The following is a 23,266-nucleotide window of genomic DNA, read 5'->3' on the forward strand; positions in this document are numbered from 1 at the left end:
CTCATCCTCGGAGCACTCTCCTAGTTTGAGAATCCCTTCGTCGTTGGGCTCCCTGCAGGCCCGTCCTTCGTTCCTCAGGTCGCCTTCTCCTTCACCCTCCGATTCCGAAGATGATGCCAGTTTCTCACTAACCAGCTGTGTCCCTAGGTCTATGATAAACTTCCTTCCTCCATTCTCCGTAGACAGAGTGTTCTTCTTCCAGTTGTGGGTGGCCTTGGCTGCCACCAGCCACCCTCTCCTTAAGATCGCATCATACCCTTTTTTCTTTAGTGGGATTACCACGAAGTCCAGTATGAAGGGTTGCGTCCCGATGGTAACTTGTTGGCCCATCAATGTCCCGATGGGTTTGATTCCATGTTGATCTGCTCCGAGCAGATTGAATGTAGATGGCCACAGCGTCGTCTTCCCAAGCTTCCGCCAAGTTTCTTCTGGAAGAACACTCACTCTTGATCCACCATCGACGATGGTATCGGTTAGAATGGTGCCAAGGATACCCATCTCCACAATGGTCGGGTTCCTTCCAGTGTTAACTACCAGCAGCATGGGGTCTATTGCAGACCCCCCAGGAACATTTGTGCGGTGGTTGGTATTGGTGCGTGGTTGGGAGAGATTATTCAGCAACGTCGTTCGTAATTGAGGCATCGTCTGGAGGAGGTCATGTACCTTCACAGGCACCTCCAGTTTTAATTTTAAAATTTGATTTAGTATAGCATCCTCCGCCTCCGGTCGACTGGAAGTACTTGCCGTACCCTTCGCCTTTGCCCTTTCTCGTATCTCTTTCTCAATTTCTTCCCGTGCTTCCTATGCGCTTCACTTCTCCATCTCCGGGTCTGGGCACATTGCGTGTCTAGCTTGGGCGCGGGTTACAACCAGCACTTCCTCTTCTTTGGTTTCCTCGACATTGAGCAAGTTGACGTCGAACTTCGGGCAGGTGGCGTCTTCGTGGTCTCCCGGTCCGCACCATTTGCACAAATATTGTGTGGCCTCTCCCTTCGGGCAGTCTCGGGCGAAGTGCCCCCACTGGCTGCACGCTCTGCATTGTACCATCGGTCGACCTTTGGAGTCGTATTGGATCCGGCTCCTTGTGTTGTTATTGTTGTTATTGTTGTTTCGTCCTCCCCACCGGTTATCTTGGTAGCCTCTCGAGGTTGCATTGTTGTTCGCTTGTTGGCCCGTACCCGCTGGTGCGGACGTTGTGGCCTGCTCCGTGAACAGCACCTGGTTCATTTGCGTATTCCGGGTTTTCATGTTGTATGGGCACTCCTTGGTGGAGTGTCCCATCACTTGGCAAATCTCGCAGAATGCCTTCTTCGGGCAAGTACCCTTTGTGTGCCCCTCCTCTTTGCACTCAATGCACCATATGTCCCCTTCGGTCCAACCAGTGCTTCTCATTGTTTTGAATTCCCTCCTCATTCGCTCCATGTCTTTCTGGAGCGCTTGCACCCGTTTGCCAGCCTCATTGTCGCTGCTGCTTTCCTGTGACGAGTCATCCTCCTCGGACGAGCTATCCTTCTTCTTTTTCTTCGATGTCTTGGTCTCACTCTCGAGATCCATCGCTCTATTGTATGCATCTTCGTACGATGTAGGTGGAACGATTTTCATCTTCTTTCGGAGGGAATGCTTTAGTTCCTCCACGAACCATCGCTTTTTCAACCCATCTGTTGGTTGACTCTACATTTTTCCCAATAATTCCTTCAACCGCCGACTATAGGCTCGGACAGTCTTGTTCTTGTTCTGCTTCATTCCATAGATCTCGGCGACTATTTCGTTGTCATCTCTCAGGAGGCGGAACTCTATCCCAAACTCCTCCTTCAGGTCGGGCCATGTGCCGACTTTGGCCTTGTCCATATCTGAGTACCAGTCTATGGCCACTCCTCTCAAGGTTGCTGGGAATTGTGTTACCCATTCATCTTGATCAGTAACACCGTTTGCTGACCATATGGTTTCGCACGTTCGACAATGGCGAACGGGATCTTCCTTCCCGTCGCCATTGAACTTCGGTAGTTTCTGTTTACTTGCCATAGATGGGGGTCGTCTCCCCTGTGGTGGCTGTAGCTGTGTCTGAGCCCCTGCGCTGCTCCCTCTGGCGCCGGTGGTGTGTCCTGCATGGGTGACTGGTGGTACAGTGTTTTGCCTGCCGTTTGTCGCACTTACAGTCGTACGGTTGTCTTCCCCTTCGTTCTCACCCGCACCCACTCCTGGCTCCCTTTGGTGATCCTCACTCCGTGGTGTAAGGGATAAGTTTCTAAACTGATCCCGAGTCTCCTCAACTAGATTCCGCCGTAACCTTGTTTCCTCCAAAAACTCTTCGTGGCTCTGCACCCTACAGTGTTCTGGCAACGCGTAGAAATTTTCGTCGGCTTCTGCACCCTCCGTGACACCTCCTTGGTTCCCCTCGGGCCACCCTTCGGCAAGTCGTCCTTCGGCAAGTTGCCTCAGCCTCCGTCTACATTCTACTTGCTGCTCCAGAATCAAGGCCCTCTGCGCGGCCTCCCACTCGTCCGTTTCTGCTTTTTTATTTTCTATCTTTATTCAATAGGTTGGGCATTAATTGCCATACATTTCCATAATTCACAATACATAAATCAAAACACGTCTTTATTAATTCATTTCCTCAGATACAACTCGTGTCAATGACACTTTTATTTGAATATAGAAGATTCAAGGTTCAATTCCTTCCTGGTCTGGCGCCATCCCGTTCTGCTTCCCGTCGGCTGCTATCTTCGTACTGCTGAAGGATCTGTTGGCGTCGCTCTTCCTGAGCAATCTCCTCCAGGCGAGCTTGTTGTGCCAGCGATGCTTGTGCAAGCAACCGGGGAAGATGGTTCATCAACCGGTTTACTATTGGGCTCACCTCCAATGCTGTCCACACGACACTTGGTGGGATTTCCGCCTCCGTCGCCTCTCGTCGGACGTAGGTTTGGATGGCTACTTGGAGCAGAATTGAAAATTCTCTCGTTGTGGTGTCTTCTCCTGTGCAAAGTTTTGTTTGTGCGTCGTCAGCCTCTAGGTTTATCTCACCAACGAGTAGGCCCATCGTGTCCGTGCGCCATCCGCGTCTTCCGTTCCCAAGTACGTCTAGGCAACGGCGCCAAATGTTTGCCCTCTCGGGTGAATAACTTAAAACATAAAGCACGTAATGCAGAATAACAAAGCCATAGATATCAGACAAGTATATCATAAATTATTCCATTCATAAGTGTTCTACACAAGTTACATTCGGAAGGATATAAAGATGTCGAGGGGGTGCGAGTGCCAACCGTCGCACCACAACTGCCACCCCTCGGTTGCCAACTAACCAACACAATTACAACTTAATTAACTAGTTTTATTTCCGTGTACAATATTGCCGCCAACACACCCATAGACAAGCAGATTTTGGATTGCAAAGGCCAGTTGCTATAGATTTCAAATTCTTATAGTCCAACAGCAAACTTAACTAGTTCTTTAGAAGGTCCAATTTTGGCAGTTATGGATCATGGAAAAGGAAAGGGACAATATAATAAGGAGAGCTACAGAGCTCCGAAACTTTATAGGTCCCCACTTAGATAACCTGCTATGGCACAAAACAGAGTGTATAGCTAATATGCAGCAGGAAGATCCAACAGAATCCTGGGCCATTAAGTACTATGCCAGTCTCTTGAATGGGTTCAACTCCATTCTAGATTCTCTTAAGCAAGGTTGGGATACTTATTTTTCTTTTTTGAAGACTTTGTATGCAGACATTTTGAAACATGTATAGGAACCAGTATCTATATATATGTGTATAGCAATTTTGGTCGACACCCCGCTTTGTCATTGATGTCAAAGGGGGAGGAGTACAGTGAAAAATGAATGTATATCACAAGGGGAGAGTACAAGTGTATATAGCTACATGGATGTACAGGTTAAGGGGAGCACTCAGAGGTAATATCATTTTTCACGTGAGTGTTGCCATCAATGCCAAAGGGGGAGATTGTTGGCAATTGATGCTCATCCGGTAGCCACCTTCTGAGGTAAATTGCATTTTGGGTTGTCATTGATGGCAACTCATCTTCAAGTGTTAGTATTTCTTCATCTGGACTTTTTGCCTCATCATTTTGTATCAATTGGGCCAACTGGTATACACCCTATGGTTTACTCTTGTTAACCGGTTAGTCTTGGTACCAGTAACTCATATTTGGGACCCGGTAAAATCATTTGTCGAATTGGAGGTAGTGTTTGGGCCGACATCAAATATGATCATTGGGATAATGCATAACATACTTCATGATCCGGGAGGAAGCCAACAAGTTTATTTTCATCTTGAGGCCGACATGGTGAACAAGCTACAAGGGTATATAAGGGAGATCATTTAGCAATGGATTTCATTATTATCATGGTGATGCGAATAAGGCAAAGATTGATAATGTGCGAATTGGAGTGTGAATGTTAGCATTTGTACGCAATTACATGTGCACAGTCCTAACCGGTAGCAGAACAGAGTATCATTAACACCGGTTCAGTGGAGTTTCTCAGATCTTAAACCGGAACTTATCCAACATGGTCAGATGCACTATTTAAGTTCATTTCTATTTGAAATCATTATGTAATGTCGTGTAAGTCAGCGAGACTTCAATTTGAGCAGTGAGCTCTAGGCGGTGAGCCTGTATGCATGTGCATACCCCCTTTTGTAATATTTGTATACCTTGATCAAGTATATAGATATTGTGGGTATCAGCCCCACCGTGGTTTTTCCCTTTACAGACTTTACAGGGTTTTCCACGTAAAAAATATTGGTGTTATGGTATTGCTTTGTGTGTTGATTTGTTTATGCACTTTAATTTCATATTTTGTCATCCGGTTGATCAGTAATAAGTTCAAAAATTCATTTACCAGTAGAACACTGATTCACCCCCCCCCCTCCCTTCTCTCAGTGTTCTTGGATTCCAACAAAACATTGGATCGTGATTAAGATGATTATGAAATGAAATTTTTTTGATGATCATGAAATGATATTTTCTTGATGATTAAGATGATTATGTTATACATCTTTATCTTTTTAAATCTAATTTTTCAAGTACTATATGTATTATGTCAGCACTGCTCCCCCACCGCCGTACCCCCAACGTTCCCAGAAGTAGGCCCCAAGTACCCTCGTCCCCAAGACTCGTCCCCCAAAGGAAACGTACCCAAACCCCATGGAACTTTGATCGAGATTAACCTTGAATCTTCATGTGCCTATAGGGATGGAATAAATGCCTCTTGCTGCATTGCTCTCTAGTGTTAGTAATTATGTTTTGAGCTGCGTTATTATGTTGGAAGGAATAAGCAAACTGGATAACATAAAGGTGAACTACCATGTGGAAAGGTTTCAGAAAATCATAGAACCCATTAGTTGAGTCTTAGATTTTTATTTTGAAAAGCATTGTCGACCATCCTTTTAAATTGTAATTTAACGTAACCCCTTATCAGGAATGATATCGCAGATTTATAGATTCAAAGTGGAATATATAAATATATTTATGAACTCTTAAGATAACCAATAAAGTATGACCTCAAGGCTCATATAGAATTTCTTTCAAAGAATTTTATTCTGCAATTAAAAAAGGAAGCATGGTTGTGAAAAATGAACAAACTCCTTATTGGAACATAAAATAGTATCTTGTATATGGCTATTTATTTGTAAAGAACCTAGAGATGAATGAAAAGGAGAAAACAATTTATGTATTCAAAAAGGAAATGGATTCAGTCGGTGATTGCAGGCTGAATTTCTGTATCTATTTTACTCAACATACTTGTTAGATGGAACTGAAAAAAACTTGTCACATGCAAGGCAAGAAATCTCACCCGAAAAGGATCACCACGCAAAGACTGCACATACAAGGAACTTCTTGAACCACGCCCCTGCAACAATTGAGCCTCACTGTTAAACCCATACAGTCATTAGTAATTTAGTACAACCACTTCCCAAAGAAAAATAATAATTAATTAGTTCATAATTATATTTCCAAAAATCCAACATTGTTAAATTCTTCTCATAAAACATCCAAACCTTACTGTATGCCAACAGCCAGGCAATATTTTCCATCAAGAGTGAAAATGATGTCAATGGAGATTCAGTCATTGTTAAGTGATAGTCAAATTAGTAAAAGAAATTGTCTCTAAATCTAATAAGATGCAAATGGTAATACAAAGTACAAACCCCCAAAGGAAATTCTAGAAGTCCTTCACATTGGTACAAAAATGAAAACTGTTTCAAAGATTATACCTTGTTCATCTAAACATGAAAACATACATACAGTGGCTCTTTTCCAACAATAATCCAAAAACTATAGAACAAAAAATGCAATTGAAAACGGCTTGCCTCATAAGGACTATTTGATTCAATCCAAGAATTTTGCACTTGAAAAACAATTTTTCTAGGAAGGAATGAAAACTATAGTAATATTAGGCCAACAGTCTAAACTCAAAGTAGCTTTTTCACGCTGGCCAAATTATTTATCAAATTTGATGAAAATCAAAGTTTTGCAAGTCATCCCAGTGGGTACCCACCACATTGACCACTCCCCAGACCATGCTGTTGAAGCTGAGATAAACATAAGCATTAACCTAAGTTGCAATAAATGAATATTTATTTTTCATTTGTTAATGCCAAGAAAATTTGTTAAAATAGAGATCAACCACCCAACTCCATGGCACTTGGATTGCAAAAAATATAAATAAAATCGATCAATCTAATGATGTTCACACAAATTGAAATAACAGATCAATATACTAAGTGAATATTATAACATTTTCCTTTCTTCATCCTTCTCACTAACCTCTTTAATATTTAGATCATTCAAAGTTGAACTGAATCCTCATCACATGGAATGAACAAATGAAGATGGTTCTAGATCTATCTATTCTATATTAAGCTCGGGACAATAAATTAACGTGGATGGCCAGATATGAAGTGATATTTAATGGAGCATGAAATGCATTCAAAAGCGGGCATGTTAATGGTTCAAATATCATTTTCTCAAAGCCCTTATTGATTTAGAACTTTAACTATGAATAAGGAGAGATGGAAAATGAGGTCGTAACAGCCTTAACAAATAACTGCAGTGTATCATTTTTTTTTTACTTATTTGTGATATCAAGAAACGAAAGGGGATAGGAGCTCTTATTATCTGTATGCTACTTTGCTAACATGAATCTTGTAGAGGCAAATGTTCCAATAAATACAATTTTTATCTATTAAACTGTTAAATTATATGAATACAAAAATGTTGTTCACTTGAAAATTGACTTGAATGAACCTTTGCACTCTAAGGTGATTGAATCAACAAGGATTGATCATTGCATCTCCCCGGACTGACAAGACATTACTACCTTCCCCAAAGGCTAAAATATCAAAACCATTGCAACGCTAAGCAAAACTACTAAGCTAAGAAGTGAAGAAGTGGGGGTCCCCATTTGCAATGGGACGTGTGTGTTTACAACACAACAAGATGGTTTTGGATTATTTGGATAATTTGGATTTAGGATGACCCTAAGATGGAGATAAGTGTTTGTTGTAGTTAGTGTGCAATGCCTATTATTATGTTTTGATAATATTGGTAATCCAACTATATATTAATTGTTTTACAGCTTTGGGTAGTTATAAGCATTACTTGGTCAACGATTGTGTTCCTCCTCACAAAAATCAAGTCTCTTATATCAGATAGAGCAGTAAATATTCATGACCCAAGGATATGCATTGTCATCTCTATCATTAGTTCATGTATTTATTTTATCACATAGAGCAGTAAACATTCACAACCCAAGGATAAGTTTTGAATTGGATGACAATTGATGTCAAGGATTGATATTCTGATTAAGGTTGGATCGATAGGGCTTAATTTGGATGAAGGGTAGGATTTGGATCAGTAAGTAGCAAAGGGTAAGCCCCTTGAACTCAAAGGTTGGAGGTGATGATTTGAAAATGGAAATGGATTTAGATTTTCGGAGATGATGATTAATTTGGGCATTGGATTCGGACTAAGGCTCCATCCAAGGTTAGGCTTAATGGTTTGGGAGGGACTAAGGTTTGACTTGGATGAAAGATGTTCCTAAAAGATGGATGAAAGTAAATTTGGACGAGTGAGTAGCGTTGTAACGTTTTCACACACCCCATTGCCAATAGGAAACCCCATTTTTTTCTTGATAGCTTAGGTGTCTTAGTTAGGTTATCTTCAAGCTTGGAGATGGTCGTAGTTGTTAGCCTTTGCTAGTGAGAGAGGGTATGTGCTGTGAATGTCTGCATTGAGGGATGTTGCAAGGTTGTTAGGTGTAAGGTTGTCCATGTTGTCATGTTGCAAAGTTGCTCAGTTACAAACGTTGTCGGGTGGCTAAGAATGCAAGATGTCGTTTGAGGTTGATGATTGAGCAAGGAGTGGCAAGTTGGCTTGTAGTCCCGTTAGGAACTGCAAGCACAATGCTTAAATTCATGTATTTCAAGATCATGTTATGCAAGACCTAGAGGGGTTAAAATCATGGAAATTTGGCTAACTAAAAGTCAACCCCCCTTGAGGATGTAGTATCACCCTTCATGTGCACCCAAGCTAAAATTTGACTAAGTGTTGGATAAGGGGAGGAGAATCATGTATAATTTTGTGCATACCACCTACTAAAACCTGCTCCCTTGGTGTTATGCAATGCAACCCCTGCCATGCGTTTATATGCATGTTTGTGCAATGAAAGGGATGAAATATCACTCTGTAAGGGGGACCTTCATATGCGCCCCACTCATATTATGCATGCTTACTCATAAAAAGCAACCCTATCCTCCATTGTGCAGGCTTGACCTTCAAATGCGTCCTAGGGTAATGAGGGGGCCTTAACCTCATGCATTTTTGTGCACAAGTCTGCCTTCTATGCACCCATCAAGCCTAGGCAACTTGTGCAAGTCTCCACTTCCAATGCATCCAAAGGGGGATGGTAAGAGCCTTGATTTTGTGCAAGATAGGCCTTAAGATTTTTTATGCACACCTCCTCTCTAAAACCGCCATTGTATATTGTGCAATCAAGCTTATCAAATGCAAGTCTAAGTTTTGTGTAAAAGCCACACCTATATGCAATCATCGAGGGGGAAGTTATGCAAAGCACCTCCTAAATTCTGCCATGCACCCTCATTTGTGCAAGGGAACCCTTGAAACCCGCCAATGTCTTGAGGAAGTTTTGCACTAAGTTTAAAAAATTGTTGAAGAGCTCCCTAAGTCTGCCAATGTTGAGTGCAGAGCAGAACTTGAATCCTGCTCTTGAGAGGGTTGATGCAAAGGTGGTCTCCCAACCCGCCATACATGCAGGGGGTCTATATGCGCCCATCTTTCCTTATGTAAGCTAATCTACCAAGGGCATTGCAGGGCAAGTTATGAAAGACAGTGTGAAGAATGTGCTTAATTTTCAATGCAAGTCAATATATCATATGCGATTGAGGGAGATTAGTGCAAGCATACCCTTAGGATCCGCTCTACCTAGCTCTGTGCAAGACATCACTTCAAATGCGCTCAGACTTAAAGAGCATAAAGATCAAAGTCAGAAATCAGTCCTAAGGGTGGAAAATCAGGCTTCAAAACGTGAGAACTTAGGAATCAGACCTTCAAACATGTTAGATCAGAGGTAAAACATGAAAATCTAACCTGTAAGCATCTAAATCAGACCTATTAAACCTAGAACTCGGACCTCATTCACTAATGGCAGAGCAGAGGTTAATCAAATTTAGGAATGAACGTGAATGGTGTTGGGTTAGTGCATTTCGATCTTCATTTATATGTGTTTCCATGGTAGTCTTCCTAGCTGACTTATGTTTGTGTAAGCATCATGAAGAAATGCACTCCCTTTGTGCATTTAAACCCCTAAAACCTGCTATCCTTTATACAAGCCTCTGCTTGAAACCCACTCAGTAACAGAAAATGCACAAGTTGGCCCTAAAGAGAAAGGTCTAGCAATTAGGTGAGGTGCATTTGCCTGACTTGTCTGGTAGGTGAGGGCGCAGGGTATAAATACATCCTCAAACCTTCTCATTGCATCGCCCAATCATTCAAATCAGACAAGGGATAAGGGGCAGACTTGCAGAAAGAAAATCAGTTTGTATCTGTTGATTCCTAGGGTTTTTTCATATGCTATAATTTGATTTTCAAATTATTTTGTTTTTGCAGGTCTTGATGAAAGAAGGCTTCAAGGTATGGAAGAGGGCATCAAGTTTATCAAGGCATACAAGATGGGCATTTTGGATTCAAGGCGAAGACGAGTCAACATGTACCCCCTTACACCTTCATGACATTCAAAACATCAAAGGATTCAAGCATCATAGTAGCAAGGATTTTGATCATTATTTGAGGATTTCTCTACAAGGTCTAGAGATTCAAGACATGGCAATGAAATGAAAACAAGTTTTCAAATATCTTGAATTTCCTTCAGATTTCCAAGATTCAAAGCCAATATAAGGTTGTGATCCTAATCAAGTGCACCTTGAACAAAGGGTTCTATATCAAGCATGGGCATCGTAAAGTCTACATCAAACATCATCAAAGTCAGAACTACAAAAAAATCATAAATGGAGGCATTATGTACAAGAAGATCAAGCTTAGGCACCATGGAGTCGAGACCAAGTATCAATAAGGATAGTGCAACAAGGACGGAATTCCCAAGTCAGGAGATGAAATTGCACAAGCGTGATCAAGGAAGCAGATAGTTTTAGAAGAGTTAAGCAAAGTTAGAAAGTTGACTTGATTACCCAAAGATATATAGTTTGGGAATATGCCTCATCTTCATCACATTGGGCAACTAGATAATGTTGAGTATCAAGAGATATTGCTCAACCATAAACACTTCTTCATGATGATCTATATGAGGAACAAGCTGAGTTGGCATATAGTCACCATCAAACCAATTAAGTTATGCCACATCAACTCGTCCAAGTACATTGTACCTAACTCATCTAATGGATGGAGCAAGTGACACATGGCACTGCATTGGTTTGTTTAACATACCTAACCTCATCCCTCATTTGTTAGAATTCAAAGATGGACATGTGTCCAATTCAATGTAATTATTTCATTGGTCGAATCGAGTTAGTTGTAGCTAACCCTAATTAGGGTTTTATCTCGTAATCTCAGTAATTGATCTTGAATCAATTTGAGCCATTCAATTGTATTGAGACCTATATATAAGGCTCAGTTCTCTCATTTGTATATGGTTAATAGTTCAGTAACAGTTAGTAGCATAAGCAATTAGTAGTTAGCAGTAAGGTAGGAGGAGGAAACTCGAAGTTGTTGCCAAGATCTGTTCGAGTTAATACATAATTTTCATTGAAGAATGGTAAGTTTCTATGTGTAATTTCTACATGTTGCATGGTTTCTTGTTACTTCTCAAGTTTAAATAAAGTTCATTGGTTATAATAGAGAACTGTAATGATATGTGATGAAATTATGGTTCATACTTTTTGTGGTTTGCTGATTGTAAGCTACATTGCAAAGTTAACCTAAACCTCGTTAAGCACTAGTTTGATTGTGGATATTTACTTGAACTGCACCAATATTGGATGTTTGAATGTATGTTCATAATATGAAAACCCTTCATTATCCGGACATTGCATCAATTTTGTATAGTTGTTCGTACATGGCGAGGCAAAGCTTGATTATGGAATCCGTCTATCAAAGCATCATTCTTTATTGTCATTGTCCTTAGGATTAGATTAGATTTCATAACCCTCATCTCCTTTTATCTTTTATTTTCCAAGTGAATTAGTATGGATTCCACGTTCCAATAGTGTTCATAAGCATAGGTCCCCTTGTGACTGCAGCAATATCACATCATACATCACTAAGTCTATCCAAAGCATAAAGTCAATTGTTCGCATTGTGAACCTTGGAGTTGCCTTATTTGATCTCATCGTCTTAGCATATAAGGTTTCTTTGTTTAAGCGAGGAAAGAATACTTGGTATTTTATTCTACGTTCGAGGTTTCCTAAAAAACACATTAACAAGTAGGACCAAAGTAGTAGGGGTTATGTCAATTTGGGATGAGGGGATATGGATCAAGGTATGGAAGAGATTGGTTTGATGTGGTCTAGGAGATGGACTAAGTTTGTGTAGATTTGGGTTTGACTTGGATGGACTAAGGGATGGACTAATGTTTAATATGGATTGGGGGAGGGCAGGAGGGGATCATGATAAAAAGTCCCTGAGTTTGGAATAGAGTTTGATGTGGATGACATGATTAGGATAAGAGTCCTAAGGATTGGAAATAACACTTGATATGGATGAGGTAATTAGGATAAAAAAATTTAGTTTTCGAATGATGTTTGGTATGGATGAAGTGATTAGGATGAACTCCCTAAGGTTTGCGATAATGTTTGATGTGGACTGGAACAATCGAGACAAGAGTCCTAAGGTTTGGGAAAATGCTTGATGTGAATGAGGTTTGGGTGTAATGTCCCCATTTGCGAGCGAAAAGTAATTAATTAATTAAATAATTAATTTTAAGCTGTCGAAAAAAAAATATATCAAATGACAACTTTAATTAATTATTTATAAAGTGACAATGCTAAAATATTTAATATTTTAGTTAAGTCACTTTTTGGAATAATAAGGATAAAATATTTTATAAAGTGACTTATTTGGCATCTTAAGGTTAAAAAAAAAAAAAAATATTAAAAGGGGGCAATATTATTATTTTATTATTTTCCCAAGTTGCCCTAGTGTTGCCCTAATTTCTCATTGAGTTTCTCTATATTGGGGATTTGGTTTTCATTTTGGCAGCTTGGTTTATTATTTTCTCTTGGAGAATTTGGGAGCTTTTGGCTTTCAGTTTCATGCCCTAGGACGGAAACGCTTGGGTTCTTGTGGATTGGACGAATACCCAATTCAGGTTTTGGAGTGGACTCATTCAAGATTCACCATTGCAATTCACTATGCAGATCATGGAGATTTTATACAGATAAGTTTAAGCAAATTTCTGAAGTCTCTTGCAGAGACAAATTTGCAGAGCAAGGTTCATTTGATTATTTGACCTGTCGGGTGCTGCTTGGGCGGATTTGAGGCTAGTGCAAAGACAAGATAAATCATGGGAAAAAGACAAAGAATAAGGTGATGTGGACAGAGCATATATATATTGCAGGCTTAAGAGTAAACAAGAGAGGATTAATACATGTTGGAAAGTTCAACCATGTTTTAGAAAATGTCAACGCAGCTTTGGTCAATATGGGGTCAGCTCTGCTAACTAGAAGACAAAAGAAATAAAATAAAATTATCTCTGTCGGGCCAACTTAAGCTGCCATACAAAACAGATTGGGAAAAGGTGGCATTCACTTTGACATTTTCTTAGTTTCCTAGCTTCATCGGTGAGCATTTTTATTTGTGTTTTTTGGGGCCCTTCCACTATACCAACTAGCCACCAGCTGCTATGAACTGAGAATATTATTTTGTGTTTTTTGGGGGCCTTCCACTAAACAAAGTAGGTGCCAGCTGTTATGAAATTTCCAGGGAAAGAAAATTCAAATTTAGGATTTAAGCCTGCTGCAAGCTGTGAGGGATCAACAAAGTTTTAAGTTGTGTTTATTTTGGGTCTTACCACTATCTCTTTCCAAGCCACATCATCCTTTGTAATTAAAAAAATCAGTATTCTACTATTCTTTGAGACAAGGGGCAGCAGATCAGCTTATGAGGTCAGCTTATTATTATGTGTATCTTTGTTGTAATCAATGAACAATTTTCTATTATGACAGCTGAATTATTGATCAAGGATATTATTTTACCAAACAAATCCTTGTACGCAACTGAGACATATTTATGAAAAATAAGGTCAGGTTTATATGTTCTATCCCTGCTATTTTACTTTGATTCTTGCAGCAGTTATTTATATCAGTTCAATATTGTCTTTGCATTTAAGAGTGTTCACACAACACATTCCATCTCTGATTTTAAAACCAGAAGCAAGATAAAATCTGTAAGTTGAAAACCTTTCATAAACATATCTTGCAAATTGTTTGATAAAATGTATGGTGAAGAGTGTTGAACACTGTGAGAAATCAGAGTGTGCAAGCTGTTGGTATAATTACATAGAGAGGAAAAGTGAAGAAAAATAGTGGCAAACAGGGTGGGACACTTCATTGGGACAATACTTTATTTGGATGAAGTTTGGGATAATTTGAGGATGGTTGATAAGAGCTAAGGCGAAAGGATAATGGATGAGGGTTATGAATTATGTATTTAAGGTTTGGAAAGATAATGGATGAAGACTATGGGCAAGGACTAAGGTTTTGAAGGATAGCGAGTATGGACTACGGGTTGTGAAGGTAAGATGCGATAAGGAGTATGGCCTATGGATACTGACCTAAGGTTTGAATAAAGGTTATGGCGAGGTGAGATGGCTTTGGGACACAAGGTTTGGACTATACTTGTGGATGTAGATTAAAGATAATGTACTAAGGGCAACTAGATAATGAACTTATGGGAAAATGGCCTATCAATGATGAACAAGGAAGGATAATGGATAAGGATTGTGTATAATGGATTTCGAAAATAATGGTACGAACTAAGGGTAGTGGATTAAGGTTTGGAAGGGTTAATGGGTATGGACTATGGACTGTGAGGTGAAGGGGGAGGGACTTGTTTGGACTTTGGTCAATGTAATAAGTTTGTGAGGATAAGATGGGAAGGTGAAGTGATTTAGCCTAAGGTTGGGGCTAAGAGAATGGATGATGAACTACTAACCTTGACTTCAACTTTTTGTTTCAAGAATACCAAATTGGATAATGTTTTCAGATAAACAATCGATTTACAAAGACTTGACTTGGTTTGAAGATTTGCAAACAAGCACTTGATATTCACAAAACCCAACAAATGACACACACTCACAAGCCTTGTATTAGTCAAAAATGGATTATCAATCCCTATGGGCCCACAAATATACTCTTATTGTAATTGTGAAAGGGGACCACATGTTATGAAATTCCCTAAATTAAGTGCATATGAATGAAATACATTGTAATATCTTTATGTAATCAATGGTATGAATTTCTTATAGTCATTGGTATTCATCTATCCTGATTACTCTGTCATATTCCAAGCATATTGAATTAAGCAGTAAACAGCCACATCTGATTTTTTGAAACTTTATACATAGTTTGTAGGTTGACTATGTACAAAGTAGATAGTAATTGAAAATTTGAAAACTATCAATATCTACTTATCAATTATGTTTACTATCCAGTAGCATTGTGCAATGAAATGTAATCAGTGATGTGAACATACATAAGAAAATCTATATTTCACAATTCATGGGCTAAACTCTCATTTTTATTTGCTCTCTATATCCCTATGCTATTAAAATGCCTTTAAATTTAAAAAACAGCAGGTTTTTCTCTTTTATTTTGGCAATTTTCTATGTTTTATGAAAATCCAATTCTTTCCTGATTTTATCATGATATTTGGAAAAAAATCTTTTACTTTGGTTTGCTAATTTTTTCCCCTAAAAATTTTGTTGCTATGATCTTAGGGACTCAAAATTGTTGTTTAATGTTGGTTGTTTGTTAAAGAGGCTTAAGATTGTATTTATCATTCTAGATAGTGGATAAAAAGGTCATTTGCCTCACTTTTGCTGGAGTTTTCTCCCAGAATTCAGATTTTTCAGGGTAAAAATCCTTGTGCCTTCCTTTGGCTTGTTTTTTGCTCTCATTTTTCATGTTCTGATTTATTTAGTTACCTAAAGAGTACCACACCCATTTCCTTCACTTAGATCTCTATGTTGGTGACTATTGTATGGTATAACCATTGTGGTTTGTGGATCACTGCAGATTTGTTCCAAAAGCAGCACAAAAACAGCCAGCAAATGCAATACCTTTTCTCAGCCATTTCTAGGAAGATACCTATGTTTAGGACATTTCCTAAACTGATAGCCCCGAGCATTAGGATCAGGAATAGAACCCAAAACATTCCATCTTTTGGATGATCAAGTTTTTACTCTTTTTACATGTTGGTGTGTGTTTTATCATTCACTGAACATTAGAATAAAATGTCCAAGGACACTCTTCACTCTCTTGAACAAAATCACTACGTGTGCTAAAATTGCGTGAAGATCACACAAAGACTCCAAGGTTTATATATGCTAACGGGTGATTTTATGTTGGATAGCTTCCTTGGTGATGTTTGCTAAAATACAAGGGGGACTTACACTCAACTAATATCATTCACAAGTTGGGACTTAGATGAATTTGACAATAAATGCTATCTCTTTTTTGGATTTTCAATTTTGGATTTCAAAAGAAAAGGATAAAAAGGAGAAAGGTTTAGAAGTTCTATACTGCTAAGAACTCGAGAGACGGTAAAGATTAGGTGAAACTAACAACACTTTGCTTCGCCACACCAAGGACAACTACACAAAGTAAGTGCAATCTTCTAGGGTTGTACTAAAGATTTTCATACTATGAATAATACCATTAAACGAACAATATTTATCCAAACTAGAAGTTAAAGCACACACAATATAAGCTCAGGTTAACTTTACACAATGAACAAAAATCATTTGTCCAAAAAAAGTATGAGCAACAGTTTCATCAATCTACGCTATCAAATCCTTCATTCATCTAACAACTTTGTAAGCAAATCTATTCTATGTTGAAGAAAGTATCCAACCATGCAACCACGTGATAATAACAAGGTTTCAAAGCAAAATGCAAATGAACTTTTATTATCAAAGTAACTCTTAGCAACAATTTCATAAATATTTCCAGACAACAAAATGAGAGAATAGGAATTTATATAGAGTTTAGAAAAACAAATGAAAAGCCGAGATCAATCTAAGATCAACAGCTGAGATCTAAACACTAAAACCCTAATTAGGGTTTCCCATAATAGCAATAAGAGCAAATGCATGGAAGACAAGTGGCGCGAGGAGCTATCTTCTAGGAAGGCGTATCCATATCCTCTTGAGTGGCAATAAGTTCGATGAACCTGGGCACGATCGAGCTTAACTCTTCCATTGTGACATGTGGCAACATATTCACCTTGAATTCCATTCCATCCAAATCATCTGCATGTGTGGCAAAAGCACTCTCCCATTCCAACTCTTGTTTCTGGAAGGCATCCCGGATGGACAAGAAATCTGATGCCTTAGTCAAATTATGTTTCAGGATTGGTCCAGTGATGGCGAAGAAATTCTCCTGGATCCTGAGCTTTAGATTTTCCACCTACATGTTATTTTCTTGGATAGTCTCTTTCCTAAGTACATCAGTAGCTACAAGAAAAATTTTGTTCTGAATTTCTCTAATTTGTTCCTCAACTTCAATACCATCAGCCTTCACCTTTTCTAGGACCTCACTACGTGCAACCAATGACTAGTTCCATGTGTTGAAATCATATGCAGCCCCTACTACAATTATCTTTCCATTAATTAATTCCTGCTTAGGAATTCCTTTTAACACCCTATGGCACAGGATTATTCTATCCTGAATATCATGAAGGTCGTCCCAAGTTTCTGCCATGTTTGCAATTCTAGAGAGCAAAGAAGAAGTTTGTCCATATGTCAACATCAACTTTTCCACAAATGTGGCTGCTTCTTCACTATTGCCTGCCATTCATTCTTTGGCCTCTTAAGCTGTCACCTTTTCTTCTTCGAAATCTCCAATTGCTTCTTGTGAGAGATTCTAAAGTGGCGGAGCCACTATATCGCCTTGATCAAGAGGCTTGGTCAAATGTTGAATATACTTCTTTAACTGCTCAATTTCTTTCTTGTATTCTTTTTTCTTCCCTATTTCCTTATCCAACCTTGCCTTGATGGAAATGATTAAATTGTCCAAGTCATCAACTTCTTGACCCTTTGTGGTTGGTCCCAAGTTGATAGTGGTGATTTCATACTCCTAAGGAGTAATGTCTTCCTTTGCCTTGTCCACTTTCGACACAACAATCTAAACTATACAGCAGCCCGTTTCATCCCTCTGAATTGTGGAAAACTTCTTGGTTGTCTTCTTTACTACCACCTTCTCTAATCTGGCCAAGAAATCATCTTTGTCGTCCTCTTCCTGAACTTCCATAGGTGCTTTTATTTTCATTCTTTCCTTTAACTAGTCAGGAATCGTAGGCTATTCAATACCTTCTTCTTCCTGATTACTTTCTTCACATGGAATATCCTGAACTCCTCGAAGAGGAGAAATCATTCCCTCTTGAAATTCCTCATCCAGAACATCCATCTCATTCTCTGACTCAAGTATCTCCATGTTTTTAGGAGATGGAGGCTCTTGATCCTCCTCCTGGATGGATACCACCTTTCTGTTGACGTGTATTTTGTACACAGCCAAACACAGAATAAAATACCCAAATGGTACCTTATCCTCTCTTGAATAAAGCCTCTGAATGCTGAAGATATCGCGAAAAGGATCAATCAGGATGACTTCAAGGTTCTTCGTTGTAGGATCTCTACGTGTGGATAAGCACCAGTGGTCGTTGTATATGCTATTTCTTCAAGGGGTCTTACGTACTTTCTGAGAAAGCTTGTCCGTGTTACTCTCTTTTGGCTGCAGGAACAGGATTTTCCTAACACTAACAGATTTTCAAAAAAGATCAAAAGATAAGGGTTTCAAGGAAGGAATGCTAATCTAATCCTAAGAATGACTCAATGAAGGCTGGACTTGGTAAGATTCTACCAATTTTAGTATCGCCAAGAAATTACAACTTTACTAGAATTGATGCGATCTTCTAAGGTGATTCAGTAACTTTCAAATCATCAAGGATATAGACACTATCATAGAGATACATATCAATACTCCCAAAATGATTGAATTCTTAAGCAATCTCAATATTTCCAGTTGACCACACAAGGCGTCCTTACAATCAGTAAGAAGCTAGTGGTTTGGAACGTGAATCTCACCAAAGATCAAGCACAACCCTTAGTCCTTCAAACTTAAACTTAAAATACTACTTCAACTGAGAGTGATTCAAGAAAATAAACAATCATGAAGATAGCCACAAGTATTGCAATAAAACACCATAACTTCAATATTTTATTGATCTCAAAGCCAAATGGACAACAATTGTTCAAAATTCTTTCTTCACTACTCAATCTTGCTACACAATAACTTTCTTCTCTCTAAGCTCTCTCTCTTCTCTAACTTCTAACTATTATCAAAATAAAAATGAGTGAGGGTATATATAGCATCCTCAAATACAATGAATGGCCCAGATCGAAAGAAGATCAATGGCTGAGATTTTGACACCTAAACCCTAATTAGGGTTTGTTACAAAAAGGTCCCCATTTAGATGAACATTATTAAATGCATAGCCAAATATTTAATTGGCACAAATATCGAGGAAACATAGACCAATAGGAATTAAGCTGCCACATCATCCTATAACAACTTTTCATCTAAAATTTTGTTCCCTTTCCTATGCTCTTTTTTAGCATATCCAACGATTCTGGACACAATTCCCTCAATATCAGCAATGGGAATCTCAGGAAGATTCTTCATTCGTTCTTCCAAGTGAAGGACTTGATCAAAAGCAATGAGAAGAGTTGTCTCCCATCCAGGTTCAAGTTCTTTGATCTTCTCAATCAGGAACATAGTAGTGAACATCTAATCTCGTTGTTCATCTGTGATGATGTTCTCCTCTTTGCAAAAGATGACCTTGACTCTCTCCTCCAACTCTTGGATGTCCACATCTGTCTCAATCTCGATCTGCCTGCCAAGAATGGTACACAACACTTCAAACACCCTATCTTGAATTGGATGGATGATACCTTCAACTTGACTACATTTGGTGTTGATGTCTTCAAAGAGGACCTCTTTCATCTGGAGCAATGCTGACCAATGTAGAAGGTTATGGGTTCCTCCATATAACCGTGAGGGTCAAAATTCTCCCGCGAGGCAAAGGATGTGAATGAATATAAAGATAATTCCTTCTCTGCATCTTCCGAGGCTGAAGTGTTAGGACATACTTCAAGTGAATTCCTTAGTATGATGGGCACGGGAATCCCATTTCCATGCTTGTGTCTGGATGCCTTTGCATAAGCTGCCAACTGTCTAGTCACCTCAAGTAGCACTATCCTATCTGTTGGATACCTCGGCAACATGTAGGGAGGTGAAGGACACCCCTGAACTCTGATGTATGTGAACTTTTGAAACTGGATGAACCATGCACCATACTTCTTCACAAGCTCCTGTGCATCTAGAGATAGTCAATTATGAATCCCACCTTGCAATATCCTAGTAATGTTCATCGTGAAGGTGTCATTGACTAACTTGTAATCACTTCTAGGTGGATGATGCAAATGAACATAAGAATCACAAACCCTCATTTCTCCGGGTCCTCTTCCGATCACTCCTCTATGAGGTAGCCCTGCATACTCGAAACTCCTGATTAAGGCATATATAACATATGAGCTCATGTGGAACGATTTGGTGGGTCATAGCCTTCTCAACTACACGTCCAGACAATTGCTAATAATTCTGGCCCAATGAAGCATTCCTTTTCCTTGGACTATCACTTGAATGAAGAAGAACATCCACTTTTCGAAGAAGAAGGCTTGAGGAGCCCCTGTAACTCGATTGAGCAGAGTTATCAAATCTCTGTATTCCTCCTGGAAGTCGATCCTATGCGGTGTATTGGGAATCTTGTTCAGGCGAGGCCGACTTTTGAGCAACCAATTCTTATTGATGAGATTCAAACAAGTTTCAGGATCATCTTCATAGATCAACCTGGCTCCTTCTAAGCTTTTGTAAATCATATCTTTATGGTCTCGAAGATGAAGAGCTTCGCTTATGGCTTCCTCTGAAAGGTAAGCTAAGATGTTCCCGTCCTTAGATATGATCGTCCTTGATTGTGAGTCATAATGGCGGGCACACTCGATCATCAGCTCATGACACTTGACTGCGAGAGGGAAACTTGCCGCCTTGATGATGCCACTTTCAATTATCTTCTTCGCAACAGGTGATGGCTTGCCAATGTAGGGGACCTCTCGAAACTTCTTCACGTTGAAGTTGCCTAAGTTGGTGTCTCCGATATTACTCCATTTGGACACGATCCTGGTCTCCAATTCGTCACTCTTCTGATCTTCTTTGATGAGAGCCGGGCGACTAGTAGATACTCCGGCCTTTGGAGTCGCCATCTTGACACCTAAACATCATTTCAAAATTAGTCCTTGAGCATTAAAGGGTAGAAAATAGGACTCAAAAGGAGGATTTAAGATATTAATTAGGAAATTTCATGATAAATCTAGAATTATTCATTTCCTAATTAATTAATCAACACTTAGACTTTTCTAAAAACAATGCCTAAAAAAATTAAGTCTTGAATAAGGATATTAAGATAATTTTGCCATACCTCCTCTTGAGTACTCAAAAAAAACTTGACAATGATGAAAGAAAACTAGACTTGGCCTAGATTATAGTCCTCCCTTGGATGGATTGCGCCTCCTTTAGCTTCAAAAAATGAGTTCCACCCTCCTTAATCTCCACACTTAATAGAATTTTGCTTCCAACATGCTATATTTCGCTCCTCAAATTCGCACTTCAACTTCGCACTTAAGAAGGGATGAATGAATGATTAAAACTTGAACAAAGCATCCCCATTATATAGAGCGCTCACCTCTTGTTTCCCCAAGGGTGACCTGCTAATAAGGAGGTAAAAAAATAAATAAAACCTTTAAAAAGTGGGCCGACTTGCTGATAAAGGCAAAAAAAATAATGCCTTGAGCGCTCATTGATAAATTTGAAATTAAAAAATTAATTTTAGACGCCTCTAAGATGCCCTTTTGATTATTTCAAGGTCAAAAATTAATTTATTAAATTAAAAATGTCCCAAATTTAATGCGAATTTGATTTAGTCTTTCCAAATGTCTCGAACTTAGCAATTTTGGGGGATTTGAGGATATCAATGTTTGATTAAGGCTTCAATGAAGATTGACAATAATTTCGCCCTGGACCCTCAGCAAGGGTCAAGAGCGATTTTCCAAATTAGGCCTTGAATATCCTATTTTTGCAAATCCGAAATATCACCAAGGCACTCCAAATGGCATCTTTTACTGTAGTTTGGGCTTGATTTCACTTGAATTTTGGAGGAAAAGTGTATTTAGTGTTTTTCGCCCTGGGCCCTCAGCAAGGGTCAGGAGCGATTTTCCTTACTTATGCTTACTCCTCCATCATTTTAACTCCAATCTAGCTCACAATGTTAGGCAATGATCTTCTTTATTCCCTCAATGCACACTTGATTTGTTATTGCAAGGCAAAATGGGTGTTTGAAAGATTTTCGCCCTGGACCCTCAGCAAGGGTCAGGAGCGATTTTCCAATTTTGACTAAAAATCCTCATTTCCTCATCTAAAAACCTCTTCACCAAGCAAGATCATGTTCATTCCTCCTTTCAACATGCTTTTGATACTTTATTTCAACTAAACCAAGCAAGAAAATCTTCCTTCCAAGTTTTTCGCCCTGGACCCTTAGCAAGGGTCAGGAGCGAATTTTGCAATCCAAACTCAATCCATCATCATTTTTTGTTGAAACCTTTACTCATCACTAGGCAATGCCCTTCCTTATCGATTCCATCCAAATTTGCTTTGTTATTGCAAGGTAAAATAAGAGTTTTTCAAATTTTCACCCTAGGCCTTCAGCAAGGGTCAGGGGCGATTTTTCTTTCTTAGCCCAGGATCATCAAGTTTTGGAAGCAAATCTTTACTCATCATAGTTTTAAAGGCTACTTTTACCCCAGTGCATCTTTGTCTTGGCAAAAACTCAAGAGAAATAGGTTGACTTTGCAATTTTCACCCTAGACCCTCAGCAAGGGTCAGGAGCGATTTTGAGTTTTGAGCAAATTCTTGATCATTCCAACTTCAATCCACCTCACAATGCCAGGAAATATCTTTCTTCTTGCTCCCAATCCAAGTTTGATTTCGTTTTGCAAGGCAGAATGGGAGATTTTAGGATTTTCGCCCTGGGCCTCCCGAGAGGGTCAGGAGCGATTTTTGAATTTTAGACATATTTCCTCATGCTTTTAACTTGAAATCACTTCTAAGGCATTACACACATGTCTCTCTCCCATTTGAGTCTTGAGAACCAAAATATCATCTCAAAATGCAAGGAAAATAGGAAGATTTGGAAATTTCACCCTGGACCTCCTGAGAGGGTCAGGAGCGATTTTCCCAATTGGCATCAAAATTTACATCCTTAGCAATCCAATTCCACTTCAAGGCAATTCAAATATCGTTTTAAACCCATGCCTAGGCTCAGCTTCGTTCAAACTTTGGAGGAAAAAATAGGTTTTAGAATTTTCGCCCTGGACCCTCAGGAAGGGTCAG

The 23,266-nt window shown here is 39.2% G+C and overlaps 1 protein-coding gene across 2 annotated transcripts in view; it reads right to left on the bottom strand.

Moving 5' to 3' along the window:
- The window catches only part of LOC131034230 (protein DWD HYPERSENSITIVE TO UV-B 1), a 138,425-nt gene that overhangs the window by 47,562 nt on the left and 67,597 nt on the right, over positions 1-23,266 (bottom strand). For both annotated transcript variants that reach the window (XM_057965636.2, XM_057965637.2), the window contains one exon: positions 5,809-5,865. In XM_057965636.2, the coding sequence (XP_057821619.1) occupies positions 5,809-5,865 (57 nt within the window). The remainder of the gene's footprint in view (positions 1-5,808; positions 5,866-23,266) is intronic.

The sequence above is a fragment of the Cryptomeria japonica genome, chromosome 3 (genome assembly GCF_030272615.1).
Source record: "Cryptomeria japonica chromosome 3, Sugi_1.0, whole genome shotgun sequence".
Lineage (NCBI taxonomy): Eukaryota > Viridiplantae > Streptophyta > Pinopsida > Cupressales > Cupressaceae > Cryptomeria > Cryptomeria japonica.